General features: G+C 42.8%; 1 protein-coding gene across 2 annotated transcripts in view; it reads right to left on the bottom strand.

Annotated features, from left to right (window-relative positions):
• Window positions 1-15,567, bottom strand: part of UACA (uveal autoantigen with coiled-coil domains and ankyrin repeats) — a 51,952-nt gene that overhangs the window by 14,263 nt on the left and 22,122 nt on the right. For both annotated transcript variants that reach the window (XM_088139261.1, XM_007432019.4), the window contains exons 6-10: window positions 14,513-14,583; window positions 11,851-11,957; window positions 8,249-8,430; window positions 5,028-5,068; window positions 4,588-4,677 (exon numbers count right to left, since the gene is read on the bottom strand). In XM_088139261.1, the coding sequence (XP_087995387.1) occupies window positions 4,588-4,677; window positions 5,028-5,068; window positions 8,249-8,430; window positions 11,851-11,957; window positions 14,513-14,583 (491 nt within the window). The remainder of the gene's footprint in view (window positions 1-4,587; window positions 4,678-5,027; window positions 5,069-8,248; window positions 8,431-11,850; window positions 11,958-14,512; window positions 14,584-15,567) is intronic.

The raw sequence follows: 15,567 nt of genomic DNA on the forward strand, positions 1-15,567 counted from the left end.
AGCTCGAGATTGGTGTTGGAAACAACGGTTCGCTAACTCAGACTCTCTGTGCCTTGCCTTTTGACTCGGAACCCAGATCGGCTGACGACCTCGCTATCTCTTTGGACCCCTGGCTTTGCCTGACCATCCTTGCGCCTTGGACTTTAGGCAACTTTGCTGGACTTGTGAGAACTTGGTTGTTTTTGTGTGTGTGAGTTTTCATGTAACTTTTTGTTGCTGCTTGCTATAAGTAAAAGTTTGCAACTACCTCTTGTGTATTTGTGTGTGCCTGGCCTGAGACAGGACATCCTCCACACATTCCAACAGCCACCTGTCAGCAGCAGAATACCTGTAATGGTCTGTGGGAATGACCTTGGGAGACGGTGGGGGGAAGAGATGCTGCCTAGGGAACCATCAGATAAGAGGGGGCATAGCCTGCAGCTGCATAACAGGCAGAGAAAGAAACCCCCTAACTTACCAGGCTGTAAAAGAGATGGCGGGAGATTTGTACTTTCAGACTTGCAAGATTCTGTTAATATAGTCTTACAGTAAAGTAGAATTAGCTCATCTGGTTGTGTTTCCTGTCTGGCCTACCTGGGAAGGTTGAGAATACTTGACTTTTTCCTGAGGCTAAATCGGAGCCTCCTGCCCTCCAGAGCAGGGGAAGCACAATCCCCCCTCACGGGCCACATTCAGTCTGCAGTCTGGTTCATAGCCACCCCCCATGCCAAACACTGCTCAACCCCAAGCCAGGAATGACACTGACATCTTCTGCAGGGGAGACCAAGCCAGCCAGCAAGCAAGCCCGAGCGCAGCTAATTCCTGCTTCCCTGGAGGGGCGGATGGAAGCAACTCTCAGCTGCTCATGCCTTCAAACACCATCGGCCCACAAACAGGCAGGGCACAAACCCAAACTCTGCCAGTGTCCCTTCTCACTTCCTTGTAGACAGCACCTGGGTCTAATCAGATCTTGATGTCAGCCAAAGGCCACCATTAAATGACATAAAACTGCAGGAACCACAGCCATTTCAGTAGAAAATGAAACATATTATGTTCTGATGTAAAACATCACACCTCTAAATTCCACATATAAAAATAAAACTGTGGTGATACTACTAACTTACTGGTTAAAAAATTATCCATAAAATGTATTAATATCAAATTATTATTAAAAAGAATAAAAGCCATTAAACTGTAAAATTAATCAGTACAGGTAGTCCCCAGTTTAAGAACGAGTTCCGTTCCCAAGGTCTGTCCTTAAGTCAAATTTGTATATAAGCTAGAACAGTATTATTGTATAATACCGTACAAGTAGTATTGTGTAATGAACTCAAACCACTGTGTATTTAACTCGAATTTTGCTATTGTGGACTCTCCGGTCATCTGCAAACTGGGCATTCTTAAACTGGGGACTACCTATATCTGTTTAATGTATTTTTTTTTTTAAGAAAAGTATTACAACCAAACACAAGCCAGGTAAAAAGTGTAACAACACTAAGTAATAAACCCCAAATCCTCCTAAGCATACACCCTCACCATCTAGCTGCACATGCACACAGATTCTTCCAGCCTAAAACCACTTCAAGGCAGACCAGTTAAAAATTAAATTGTGGTCAGCTAACAGTCAAGAGAGCCAATCTGGTGTAGTGGTGAAGCCATCAGGCTAGAAACTGGGAGACTGTGAGTTCTAGCCCCACCTAAGCACAAAGCCAGCTGGATGATATTGGGCCAGTCACTTTCTCTCAGCCCTAGAAAGGAGGCAATGGCAAACCACTTCTGAAAAAACTTGGTAAGAAAACTGCAGGGACTTGTCCAGGCAGTCTCTGAGAATTGGATACAACTGAACAGTTAAAACAAAAAAGTCAAGTGACAAGTTCACAAAGGAACCAGTGAGTAAACCAGTGCCTTGGAACCTTTCCGGATAAGGAGGACAGATCACCCACATGTACTCTGGCCGGCTGCTCTTCACGAGGAGACCGCAGGACAGTGGTTTTCCACAGGTTTGAGCAATAGGAAATGATGGGATCAGTCATCTTGCTCGCAACCATGGCAGAGCCGTTTAAAGGATACAAACCTCACTTTCTAATCACTTTTGGAAATTGTCTATTAACTATCTTAAAGCTATTAGAGACCTTCAGAATGACAAGTTTGAAAAGTCTTCATCAGGTGAGTTTATCTTCAACTCCGAACAAAAGACAAATTAATTATAAGCTTAAGAACTTAAAGAATTTGAAATAAACAGCAAAAGGCTAAATAGGATTTTGATCTAAGAAAGTTATAAACAGATTAAGGGTCCAGATAAATTTAGAATATTGACTTTTACTATAAGATTTTGGAATTAACAATAAAAAATAAATAATTTCTCATGGGAAACAGACTTATTTTGGCTATTCTGGCAATTACAAGTCATAATAAGTGATGATTTTAGAAACTGACCACTAGAGGGGATTAAAGATTCTAAGCAGAAGAAAAAAAATATAAGCCTGATGTAATACTGGGACTTACAACATGATACAAAGTGTTCTAACATCAGAAATATTAAAGGAGATCTTTGAAGAATGGAACCAGAAGTTAGAAACTCCAATATCAACACTGTCAGTAACTATGTCTACTTCTGTGAATAGACTATGTCTAAAAGATGTTAACGAAGGAATGACAGATGTGGAACAAATTTTATCTGACAAGACAGAGAAAGTACAGAATGTGGAACTACAAATGACAGGCCAAGAGAATGATTTGGAAAATGACGCTTTACTGGATATATAAAAGAACCAACTAAAAACTAAAGGGAAGTACAAATGAAAAACCAAGAGAATGACCTGGAAAAAGTTTTCTTATTGAATCTACAAAAGAGGCTTGTCAAAGCCTTGAAGAAATCTGTGTGGTGGGATAAAGAAGAATTGAGGAGAAATCAAATCCTATGACAATATTTGACTGAATTAAAGATTACAACTGTTAGAAGTAAAAGAAAGGAATATAAAGTTGGTTTATTTGATCAAGATTAAAATAATACTTTTTTTGTAATGTTCTGGCAACCCTTTATGGACTTTTTGCTGATACCAAGATTAAAAAGTAGATGTTTTATAGATTTGCTTATTGATAAGGGATGGGATATGGTAGGAAGAGATATCTGTTTAACCCCTAGAAGGGGTGAAGAGTTATTACATTTATTTTAATAAATGTTCTTCTGTGTCTGAGAAATAGGAGGGAAATATGGCTGGTGGGCTCTCCTCAGGGACATGTAACCCACTCTCTAATTTCCTCCATTGGGAAGCCTAGTTCTGGTTACCGCAATATATCCTCAATTCACCCATGGGGCAGGAAAAATAAAATTTCTGCAGACAGACAGAAGAAGCAAAACGTTAGCCTTTAGGCCTTTCACCTAGACCAATATTTCTCAAACTTTTTTCTCTCAGAACCCCTTCTCACTTTTAAAAATTATAGAAGACTCCAAAAGAGCTTATGTTTGTACAGGTTATATTTATCAGTATTTACCATATTAAAAATTAAAACTGATGTATTCGCTGCCACTACCAATTCTAATTATTGTTTGATGGGATTTTAATATTGTATTATTTTTCAAGATAGGCTGGTAAATCATTTTGATTTCACAGACCCCTGAGAGGGTCTTGGAAGACCCCCAGGGGTCCTAGGACCACACTTTAAGAAACACTGACCTAGACCAATATACATGTGAGACCAGACCCACTGGAAAGAATATATTTTTCAGTCATTCGTTGGCAATTGCTAGCCAAACTCTTGTTCCCACTCTCTGAAGGCCAACCTCCAGCAATAAGGAAGCATTTGGGACACATCTAAGCAAGTGTAAAACTGCTCTAAAGAACTTAGTTTGTTCAAGCGACCTACAGTTGGGCTAAGGGCCAAGCACTGTACCATAAAGAAGTTGTGCCAATGGTTTTTCTAAAATGCTGTTATTGTAGTAGGTACCAGTCTACGCCCAATCTTGTGTGTGGAAAAATGTCAGGATAGCTAGTGAGTTCCTACATGTTTCTATTTGGCCTGCCATGGCCCAGAAGAACACCATGCCACTCCAAGAATTCAAAAGATTTTAGCCTGTTCTCTTATATCTGTCAATGAGCCATTTATGCAACTTAGGCATGTTAGAAAAGACCATTATCATCTTTGTGTTTTGGTGGTTTATTTGTAGGTGTTCCCTTCTGCAGATGTGATGGAATGTATCTACGAAGAGGAGGGTGATCAAGGCTATCAGGAAGGAGGGGGCGCATTCCAGGAGGGGAAAGGAGACAATACAGTCCACAGGGGGAGTGTGGGAAGCGAAAGAGGTTCAGGATAGCTCCTCCCTAGAATCTCCCAGGGTATATCCACTAGTTGCAGTAGTATAGATTGAGTATGGCAAGATTCTGTCTATAAGGTGTAAGCAAATAAAGGAACTTGACTCAACTGGATCGTTTCACTTTGTTCTTGGGCTGGGCCTGACAACAGGACCCTGTCAAGGCTAGCAGCTGTCCACCTTTTGCACCAGACATTGCAGGACTCTGAAAAGAAGCTTAGGAACAAATCTAGAGTTTTCAAGAGATGATAGATTAAATTCCGTACTCTTTTCAGAGCCCAAGACCCTTCCTTCACCTGTATATTCTGGTGCTCCCTCAGAAATGGTTTATTGCTCACTTCCTCCAAGACATTTGGTTGAGTCCATTTGGGCAGCATGCTGGATACCTGAAAAGTAAGAATTGTTCAAGTTTATCTACAGTAAGGAAAGTTTTCAGAAATACTAATTGCAGTACCTCATCTGCACAAGTTCCCCATTCCTTACATGCATTTCAGGCAACTGCAGATTCAGAGTCCAGCCACCTTTGCAGTGCAGAATTGGGCAGGAGGTGACAAGTTTCACCACAGATGCTGATGAAGAGGGCCAATCATTTCGAGAAAGGCCCCAGTCACTGGTGATGCCAACAATATAATATCTTCCCTGGAGGGCAGAACTTCCTCCAAATTGCCTCCAAGGGACATAAAAAAGAGACAACCTTTTTCTAAGGCTTACATTGGACATCACACAGGATCCTTACCTTCAGTACTTGCTGCCCTTTCTTCGCGACTTCGTAACTTGCTAAAAAAAAAAGTTTCTGTTAAGACATTCCATCCACGTTCAGGCAGAATGTGAAGAAAAACAAACTTATTCTTTATAAGCTGACTGGTCTACCAGTCTGCACCTTCACTAACGTTATACACTCAATAATAAAGAACACCAATTCCAAAGAAAATTTAGAATAGCCTCCTCAAGCTGAAAGCCTTCCGGATTCACTGGATAGCACCTTCCACTAGACACATGACCTGCAAATGCTGAGAATAAACCCAGTAAAGCCTGAAGGGAAATTGATAAAAACTCTAACAGCACCTGGCAAACAAGAAAAGAATATTTGTTTATTTAAAGGGCTTATACAGTGGGGCCAAAAAGTATTTAGTCAGCCACCAATTGTGCAAGTTCTCCCACTTAAAAAGATGAGAGAGGCCTGTAATTTTCATCATAGGTATACCTCAACTATGAGAGACAAAATGGGGGGGGGGGGGGAATCCAGAAAATCACATTGTCTGATTTTTAAAGAATTTATTTGCAAATCATGGTGGAAAATAAATATTTGGTCACCTACAAACAAGCAAGATGTCTGGCTCTCAGAGACCTGTAACTACTTCTTTAAGAGGCTCCTCTGTCCTCCACTCGTTACCTGTAGTAATGGCACCTGTTTGACCTTGTTAGCAGTATAAAAGACACCTGTCCACAACCTCAAACAGTCACACTCCAAACTCCACTATGGCCAAGAGTAAAGAGCTGTTGAGGGACACCAGAAACAAAATTGTAGACCTGCACCAGGCTGGGAAGACTGAATCTGCAATAGGCAAGCAGCTTGGTGTGAAGAAATCAACTGTGGGAGCAATAACTAGAAAATGGAAGACATACAAGACCACTGATAATCTCCCTTGATCTGGGGCTCCACGCAAGATCTCACCCCGTGGGGTCAAAATGATCACAAGAACGGTGAGCAAAAATCCCAGAACCACACGGGGGGACCTAGTGAATGACCTGCAGAGAGCTGGGACCAAAGTAACAAAGGCTACCATCAGTAACACACTATGCTGCCAGGGACTCAAATCCTGCAGTGCCAGACGTGTCCCTCTGCTTAAGCCAGTACATGTCCGGGCCCGTCTGAAGTTTGCTAGAGAGCATCTGGATGATCCAGAAGAGGATTGGGAGAATGTCATATGGTCAGATGAAACCAAAGTAGAACGTTTTGGTCTAAACTCAACTCGTCGTGTTTGGAGGAGAGAGAATGCTGAGTTGCATCCAAAGAACACCATCCCTACTGTGAAGCATGGGGGTGGAAACATCATGCTTTGGGGCTGTTTTTCTGCAAAGGGACCAGGACGACTGATCTGTGTAAAGGAAAGAATGAATGGGGCCATGTATCGTGAGATTTTGAGTGAACACCTCCTTCCATCAGCAAGGGCATTGAAGATGAAACGTGGCTGGGTCTTTCAGCATGACAATGATTCCAAACACACCGCCCGGGCAATGAAGGAGTGGCTTTGTAAGAAGCATTTCAAGGTCCTGGAGTGGCCTAGCCAGTCTCCAGATCTCAATCCCATGGAAAACCTTTGGAGGGAGTTGAAAGTCCGTGTTGCCCAGCGACAGCCCCAAAACATCACTGCTCTAGAGGATGGAGGAATGGGCCAAAATACCAGCAACAGTGTGTGAAAACCTTGTGAAGACTTACAGAAAACGTTTGACCTCTGTCATTGCCAACAAAGGATATATAACAAAGTATTGAGATGAACTTTTGATATTGACCAAATACTTATTTTCCACCATGATTTGCAAATAAATTCTTTAAAAATCAGACAATGTGATTTTCTGGATTTTTTTCCCCATTTTGTCTCTCATAGTTGAGGTATACCTATGATGAAAATTACAGGCCTCTCTCATCTTTTTAAGTGGGAGAACTTGCACAATTGGTGGCTGACTAAATACTTTTTTGCCCCACTGTATGCCGCTCAGATCAACACCACCTCTGAGACTGTCAAAAAACTGGAGGAATACTAGACATAAACAATGCACAAATGGGAGAGGAGCTAATCAGTGATTTATCTCATAAGTGGCAGTACAGTCTGGCTTGCAAAGAGCCCAGGAAGAAGATGTGCAAAAAGATTCTGCCTTGAGGAACTCACTGATAAAAGATGAGTGGAGGCTCCTATCACATTTTCCAAGATTCTGTACTCTAATCTTTGCATTAAAGCGTATTACTTAAATCTGTTTAATTCCTGCTTCCTTGAATGCCCTGTAAGCAGCTTACAAACCCTGTTTTCATAAATAATGTTAAAAATATAGATCTCCAATAACCAGCATAATTTATTTATTTCATTTATTTAAAATATTTGTTTGACTGCCCATCTTAAAGCACAACTCTGGGTGGCTCACAGCAACAATAAAACCACAGAGCCATAAAAACATAAAATCGTAAAACAAATTATAAAAACAAAGTTTCATGTCAGATTCAATTAACCCCCCAATTTATAAGAGGAAACAGATCACAATGTTTTCATCCCTAAGACTTCTGAAAAAGCCAGGTTCTGGGTGGCCTTCTCAAACCCAGAAGGGTAGGGACATCTGGTTCTCAGGGGGAAGGTGATTCCAAAGGAGGAGGGCAGCAATTAAAAAAAATAAAATAAACCTCTGAGGCCCTGATAACGAGCAAAAGGACCTGAAGGTAACCTCTTCTACCTGATCTTATCAGAGGGGCAGAAACAACTGGGAGAAGACAGTCTCAAAAGCATCTAGGTCCCAAGCCACGAAGGGCTTTAATCAAACCAGCACTCTGAATTGCATTTGGAAGCCAACTGGTAATCAGTGCAGCTCTCAAAATCAGTGTCACATGGGCAAATCACGAAGCACCCATCACTACTCAGATGGCTTCATTCTGGACCAGCTGTGGCTTCCAAGTGGTCTTGAAGGACAGCTCCATGCAGAACACATTGCAGCAGTCCAAACAAGATACTAAAAACCAAGAGATTTATAGTTTCACTTCACATTTATACAGTAGAACCAATTCTGCAGCAGGAAGGCATTTTACCCTAAGAGGTCACGGCAACCGAGCGCAGGACTTCCCAGTGAGAGGGAAGGTTGCATTCGGTCACAAATGAACTTAAAGGAAATGTCCCTTGCCAAAATCCAGCTGCAGCCCTATCATGAGCGAAGAAGAAATTTCCCCGGAAAATATGAGGAAAGCTGATATACCTTTGCTGGATTCTTCAAAGGCAGCCTTTATCAGAGACAAGATTTCAACATTGTCCCCAATTCGTGCATAGTAAGAACAGTCATGTCCTAGGGCATCAACCAAGGTAACATCTGCTCCATTTTTGAGCAAAACCTCCACAGCATCCTTACAGCCGTATTCACAGCCCAACATCAGAGCAGTCCTGCAGGAGAAAGAAGAAAGCACAAATGAGGACTCTGAAAAAAGTCCATGGAACAAAGGCATTTGTTTACTTTCAGTCTGATTAGAAAAGGTAATAATGCTACACCGCATGAAAATCCCAAACTTTGCAAACTGTGTAACAGAATTGTTGTACCAGAAGAATCCAGAAGGAAAAGTCTGAAACATCCTTCACTGTCAGCCCTTCATGGTAGACCAGATCAGGAAACAGACTGCACAGGAAGACTAGAACTCTACTTTATTGAGATAGGCTATAACAACAGAATCTTACTAGGCTGTCCATGTCTTGTCTTCCTTTCCCTCCCTCTTCAACCCAAGGGGACTAGTCTGAGTCTCTTCGTAATCTCCCACCTCTCTGAATGCAATTCCAAAGTCACCTCTATCGGATTCATTAGGAGGCAAACAGATACTGTATGATCGCCTGACAAGGAGTGGTTTTGTATCCTGACGAGAGGAGCACAGTGGTTCAGGTCTTGGAGCAGGGAGGCCCACATTCAACCCAACCCTCAGACATCAAAGCTCAGTGGGTGATTTTGAGCTTACAGGAATATTATCAAGGGACAACTGGACAAGCACTGTGTATGTCCCTATAGAAAAGGCAGGCTATAAATCTAACAAGCAAATTGTCACGGCCAGCTTGCACTCTGACAAGGAAACCAACAACGAGCGGCCTGTTCCAGAGTTGCTGGGCGAACTGCAGCCTGTGCAGTTGCAGGCAGAGGAGGCTGCACCACCCGGTAACCAGGACACGCAGCTACCGCCGGTCTTGGGAGATGAGGAGCCTGAGCTGTCACCTCTCCCAGTGCGAGGACTCGCCACGCGGAGAGGAGAACAGAGCAGAGCAAAGGGCTCTGTGAGGCTTCTTGTAAGGAAGGAGCCTCGCCCTTCCCAGCAAGCAACACTGGGGTCGCTCGTATTTAAGAGCAGCAGCATGCCCAAGCCTCTGTGGGCAACAGCCATCCACCAACCTCGACTCCGTGTGCCTTGACTCCCGACTGGAAACCTCATGACCGGACCGCCTGACGACCCCGCTACGACGTTTGGACACTTGGACTCCGACTAACTACTCTCGTGCCTGCTGCTTTGGATTTGGACCCTCTCAAGGCAAGCTTGTTGGACTTGATTTTGTGTGTGTGTGTCTCTGTGTGCGTGCAGCACATACCAATCCTTTATCGTTTGCTATTTGCTTAAAACTTCCTAGTAAAGTTTGCAAACCTCTCTGCACATGTGGCTTGAGAAAGGACACAAATATCTGAGGTTTCTCTCCTTTTCCTTTTGAAATGTACAGTATAATTCCAAACTTAAGGTATTTTTCAATGCAACTGAATAAGCTGCTTACTTAAAACTAGGGCCACATTCTAATATTATAGTGTCAGCTGCTTGATTATTTCTGCTTGTTTCCTATTTTTCTGTGGCTTTGTTCAGTACAATGTACAGTCTGGGAACTGATCCTCAATAAGGAGCATGATCTGGGAACCTGTCCTCCTTACAAGCGCATCAAAGCAATGCCCAGCCCCACCAAGTTCTGGCTAGACAGCAGGGAAACATGCCTGAATTCACAGCTCCCCTCTCACACTAAACTAGCCTTGCCAACCTGTGTTTTCCAGATGTGCTGGAAGTGCTATGATTTGTTCAGTCACTCCTGTTACCCAAAGAGGCAAGAAGGAATGACCGTGTGCCTTCACAGCTGCGATGCTTCAGAATTCCAGGTTTTCTTGATGTCAGACACAGCCATGTGGTTTCATATCCTAGACTACTAACTTTTCATAAATTACAATACACCTCAGGAAGCTTGATGAGCAAATAGGAAGAAGAAATGTGCAATGGCCAGAGTTCAAGCTGGCACTTTACATACCAGTTTATTCTTATCTCTGAACTTTATGGAGCACAATGAACCCTGATGCTCTGTGAAAGGTAAGTTCATTATTGTAACGGGGGGGGGGGGGAGGCACTCCCGAGGCAGCCATTCCTCTGAGGTCCTTCGGTTCTGGAGCTCAGCCCGGTAAACCAAAATCCGCCTTATTAAAAGAAGGTAAGGGTCCACACATGCAACACGCCGTTTACATGCGGGAGACCCTCCATAACTAAGCTAACTTTTGGCCTTGCCTGAGGTGACCCCCTCCTCCCTCCAAAACCTGGCAGACCCCCTTCTTTTCCCCTATTGGCCCCCGGGGATCAGGTGACTCCTTCTGGACACAGAAGGTGGGCTTTTCATTTAAAGGGCCAGCTGCTCCCCACTAGTTATTTTTTAGTTATAATAAGCATCTGGTGTTATTTGTTTATACCGTTTACATGGCCACCCAACTCAGACAATGTGACTCTGGGTGGTGTACAAAAACAGGAAAAAGAACCTCAAACCAACAAATACAAAAAGATATCCTTAGAACCTACCAAAAACAATCAAACAAAGATTAGAGCAGTAATCAACTGTGCCTCCTCAAACTGGGGATTCTACTCTGCCTGTCTCACAGGGCCAGGGAAGAGCCAGGTCTTGACTGTCTTCCTAATGGCCTGCAGGGTTGGGGAAGACAGAAGCTGCCAGCGAGAAGACACTCCTCCAGGGGCCCATAAGGTGGCAGTGTTTCAAGGAAGGGACGTGGAGTGTGTGGGACGTGCAGATACTCTTTGGGGCAGGCAGTCCCACAAATAACTCAGTCCTATGCCATATAGTTGAAGGCAAAAAGAGAAGGGGACGGCAGAGGATGAGATGGTTAGATAGCATCACTGAAGCAATGAGCATGAAACTGAGCAAACTCAGGGAGGCAGTGAAGGACAGGAAGGCCTGGCGCGATGTGGCTCATGGGATCACGAAGAGTCGGACACAACTTAACGACTGAACACCAACAACAACATGCCATATAGGGCTCTATTGGGGTAACTAGCACCTTGTACTGCACCCAGAAGCTCACTGAGAGCCAGTGCAGCTCACAGAACAGAGCTGTAACAAGAGATGGCCGTAAGTGCTCACACCACTGCGTTCTGAACCAATTGTAGCTTCCGGATGGTCTTCAAGGACAGCCCCATATACAGAGCATTGCAACAGCCCGCAAGCAGGTGACTGAGACATGAATGGCCATGAACAGGGGCCCCCATTCCAGGAACAGGCACAAGTGGCACACAAGATGGAGGGGTACAAAGACCCCTCTGGCCACAGCTGCCATCTGCTCTTCAAGCAGGAGCTGTGAGTCCAGGAGAACTCCCAAATTGCACACTGAATCCAAGTAAGGCAAGTAACACCATCCAGAGTCAAGGATGAAATATTTCCAGTTACAGAACCCGTGGGGCCCCAAACCCACAATCATTTGGTCTTGGTAGGGTTTTGCTACAGGGAAACTAATTCTACCATGTATGTTCTTCAGAAGCATGTAAGTAGATCATCTGCAGGTGCCAGGGGGTGTCTTACCGATTCTGCTTATCTCTTGCATTGACTTCAGCACCTCTGTCTAACAGAAACTGGCATATGGTTGGATGGCACATCTGAGTGGCCAGCACCAGTGGTGTCCTTCCATCCTAGAAGAAAGGGAAGGAAAACATCATGGAAAAAGAACAAGGAACTTGGCCTTCTGGGGAAGAAATGGCAGACTGAAGACTGCTCCATGAAAAGAGGAGCTGATGACCGCGGCAAAGTGAAGAGCCAGCAAGTAGACTGACCCTTTGATAATTCCTCTCCGGACAAGGAGAGGGCTTGAGATTGTCCACAAGTGCTCCAGTCAGCTGCTCCTCATGAGGAGGACGCAAAACAGCAGTCTCTGGTGGGTTTAGAGCTCTGGGAGATGAGGAAAAGCCATCTTGCTCAAACCATGGTCGGTGCCTTCAAAAGGACACTACATTTGCATACTTCCTTTTCTAATCACTTTTGGAAATTGCTTGTTAACTGCTTTTCAGCTATTAGGAACCCTTGGATCAATAAGTTTTACAGCACTGGGTAAGTTTCCTTCAATCCTTAGCAAAAGAAGTTTTAACTACAAGTTTAAGATATATATATATATATATATATATATATATATATATATATATAATGGTTATTAAAACTTTGATTTTAGAAAGTTACAAAGGGATTAGGGGTCCAGATTAATTTGTAATAAGATTTGGGAATTAATTATAAAGAATCCTTCCCATGGGAAAATGTTTTTGTTTTGAATTTCTTTAAAAAAAAAAGACTTTAAAAATTGGACACTAGAGGGAACTAAAGATTGTAATTAAAGGAGAAAGACACTTAAACTTGACTTACAATTACAGAATGATGTAAAGTATTTTAACGTTGGACATACTGAAGGATATTTTTGAACTATGGACCCAGAAGTTAATTTTAAGAGTATCTGCCTCTATAGATAGATTGTGTTTAAAAGATGTTATGGAAGAGGAGCATGTTTTACCTGACAAGACTGAGACTGATCTGAAAGTGAATTTAAAAGTAACAGGCTACAACAATGACATGGAAAAAGGTGTTACACTGGACATACCAAAAAAAAAAAAAAACAGCTGATGTCTTAATAATTAAAAGGGATATACAAATAATAAACCAAGAGCATGACCTGGATAATTTTCCTATATTGGATTTACAAAAGAAGCTTGTTAAAGCTTTGAAGAATTTTGTGAGAAGGGACAAAGAAAAAAATGAAAAGAAATTAAGTTCTATGACAGTGTTTGAAAGGACTAAAGATCAAGATTGTTAGAAGTAAAAGCAAGGAATATAAAGTTGGTTTACTTGATCAAAATAGACATGTTGTTATCTCTGGTAACCCTTAATGGGCTTTTGCTGACATCAGGACTGAACTAATGAGGCTTTATAGATTTGTTTATAGATAAGAGATGGGATACGAGCAGAAGAGATCATTTGTTGTTATTTTAAGAAAAGGTGATGAGTTACTAAAATTGTTTATACCTGTTGTGATGATGGGGTAATCTGGGGGTCCTCCTGGACTTACAACTCCTGCTCAAGGAGCAGATGGCAGTCATGGCTTAGGAGGGCCTTTGCTCAACACCGTGTTGTGTGCCAGTTGCGCCCGTTCCTGGATTAGGAAGCCCTTCTCCCGGTCACTCATGCCCTGGTCATCTCCTGTATGGACTATTGCAATGCACTCTAAATGCGGCTATCCTTGAAAAGTATCCAGAAGCTGCAGCTGGTGCAGAATGTGGCAGCGTGGGCAGTTATGGGGGCCTCTAGGGCTGCACGTATAACACCGCTGTTGCGTGAGCTGCATTGGATGCCAGTTTGCTTCCGGGTCCAATTCAAGGTGTTGGTTATGACCTTTAAAGCCCTTCTTGGCATAGGCCCAGGTTACCTGAGGAGCCGTCTCATCCCGGTTACATCGGCCCATCCCACCCAGTCCAGGAGGAAGGGCGTGTTACAGACCCTGTCAGCTAAAGAATTTTGACTGGTGGGATCTAGGAGGAGAGCCTTTTCTGCTGTCCCCCCTGCTCTAGAACATCTTGCTCCTTGAGGTGAGATTGGTCCCCACTCTTCTGGCCTACCAGAAGAGCATTAAGACCTGGCTCTGTGAACTAGCATGGGGATCCAGTGGGGGCTCGCAGCACTGAGGGCGGTTGGTGGCTTGAGGATCCTCTCTCCATCTTTTAACTGTGTATATTTTTGTAAAGACTTTTATCATTTTTTATTGTTTTTTACTTGTAAGCCACCTAGAATCACTTATATAGTGAGATGGGTGGTGTATAAACTTGCTTCATAGTAATAAATTTAGCAGCAAACATGGTTCCCTGTGGTGGAAGTGAGGGCTTTGCTTTTTGTGCTTCCCCAGCTCCTGAAGCCCAGAGGACCTCTGTGACAATAAGAAGCAGGTCAGCCTGAGCTAAGACTCGGCCAGTCTAATGCTTAAAAGAGGGTCTCTTTTTCTTTGCTATAGTCTTATTTTTCCTTTCCTTTCTTTTCTCTTTCTATTTTTTCTCTTTTTTTCCTTTTCTGCGCCTTCTATTTTTTTATTCTTTCATTTTTTTAGTTTGTGTTAGTTTTTATTGATGTAATCTTTAATGAAGTGACTATTAAAAAAGAAGAAAACGAACAAGGAACTTGACCAATCTTGGAAGAAGACTCTGAAAGGACTCACGGCATCTCTGGCGTTCACCAAGGCTCCATGGTCACACAGCAACTGTATACTGGATGTACAGTCCGACATCGCTTTGGGGAGCAAAAGAACAGATATTACTGGTGGAAAATTCAAGATTCAGCTACTAGTAGGCTATTTATTGGCTGTAGGATCTGTAGATCAAGTCTCTAGACTGTTTAAATAATATCTAGAGATTTTCATTGCAATACATCTACCAAATTCGCAATCAGAATGCATTATTTTCAAAGTTCTGAGATATAAAAAAAAAGTTGCCTTAACAATTATCATCTATCTTTTGGTGAAATACAAGCAGCATCTGTGGAGTCCTTGGAGTTCTCTGAGCTTGGTTGTTTTCTTGCAGACATTTCATTACCCAGCTAGGTAACATCTTCAGTGCTAGAATGGAGTGGAGTTTGCTCTTTGTTTATATATAGTGGCATGCCCTGCCTGTGTTGGTATTCCTTGATTAGGGTACTGTTTACCACTTGATTGTATGTCTGGTGATAATCTTGGTGTTAATCTCTACCAGTAGCCCAAGAAGAAAAAACAGGAGTCATCTACAACATTCAGTGTAAGGACTGTAACAACTACTATGTAGGACAGACAGGCAGAAGGCTTGCAGAGCGCATCCATGAACACCAGCTAGCAGTCAGAAGACATGATGAAAACTCCTTAATCTCACAACACATAAGACATAACCATCGTTTCAACTGGGAAACTGTCAGCATTTTAGACCAGGCTAAATCCAAAACCCAAATCCAGGTTTAGACCAGGCTAAATCCAAAAATGTGAGGGAATTCCTGGAAGCTTGGTATTCAGACAAGTCAGCCATCCACAGGCACATAGAGATAAACAACATCTACACACTATTCAAAAGAGACGATAAAAAGGAAACAAAAAGACCAGAACATCTCCTCACCAGCAATCACCGCCTGGGTAAGCAGAGATTAACACCAAGATTATCACCAGACATACAATCAAGCAGTAAACAACAGCTTAATCTAGGAACTACCAAGGAAAAAACAACTCCCCCACCAACGCTGTGTTGATGTGAC

The sequence above is a fragment of the Python bivittatus genome, unplaced genomic scaffold, assembly GCF_059951505.1.
Source record: "Python bivittatus isolate LINGU-HERP-01145 unplaced genomic scaffold, Pbiv_v1 ctg000210_np1212, whole genome shotgun sequence".
NCBI classification, from domain to species: Eukaryota; Metazoa; Chordata; class Lepidosauria; order Squamata; family Pythonidae; genus Python; species Python bivittatus.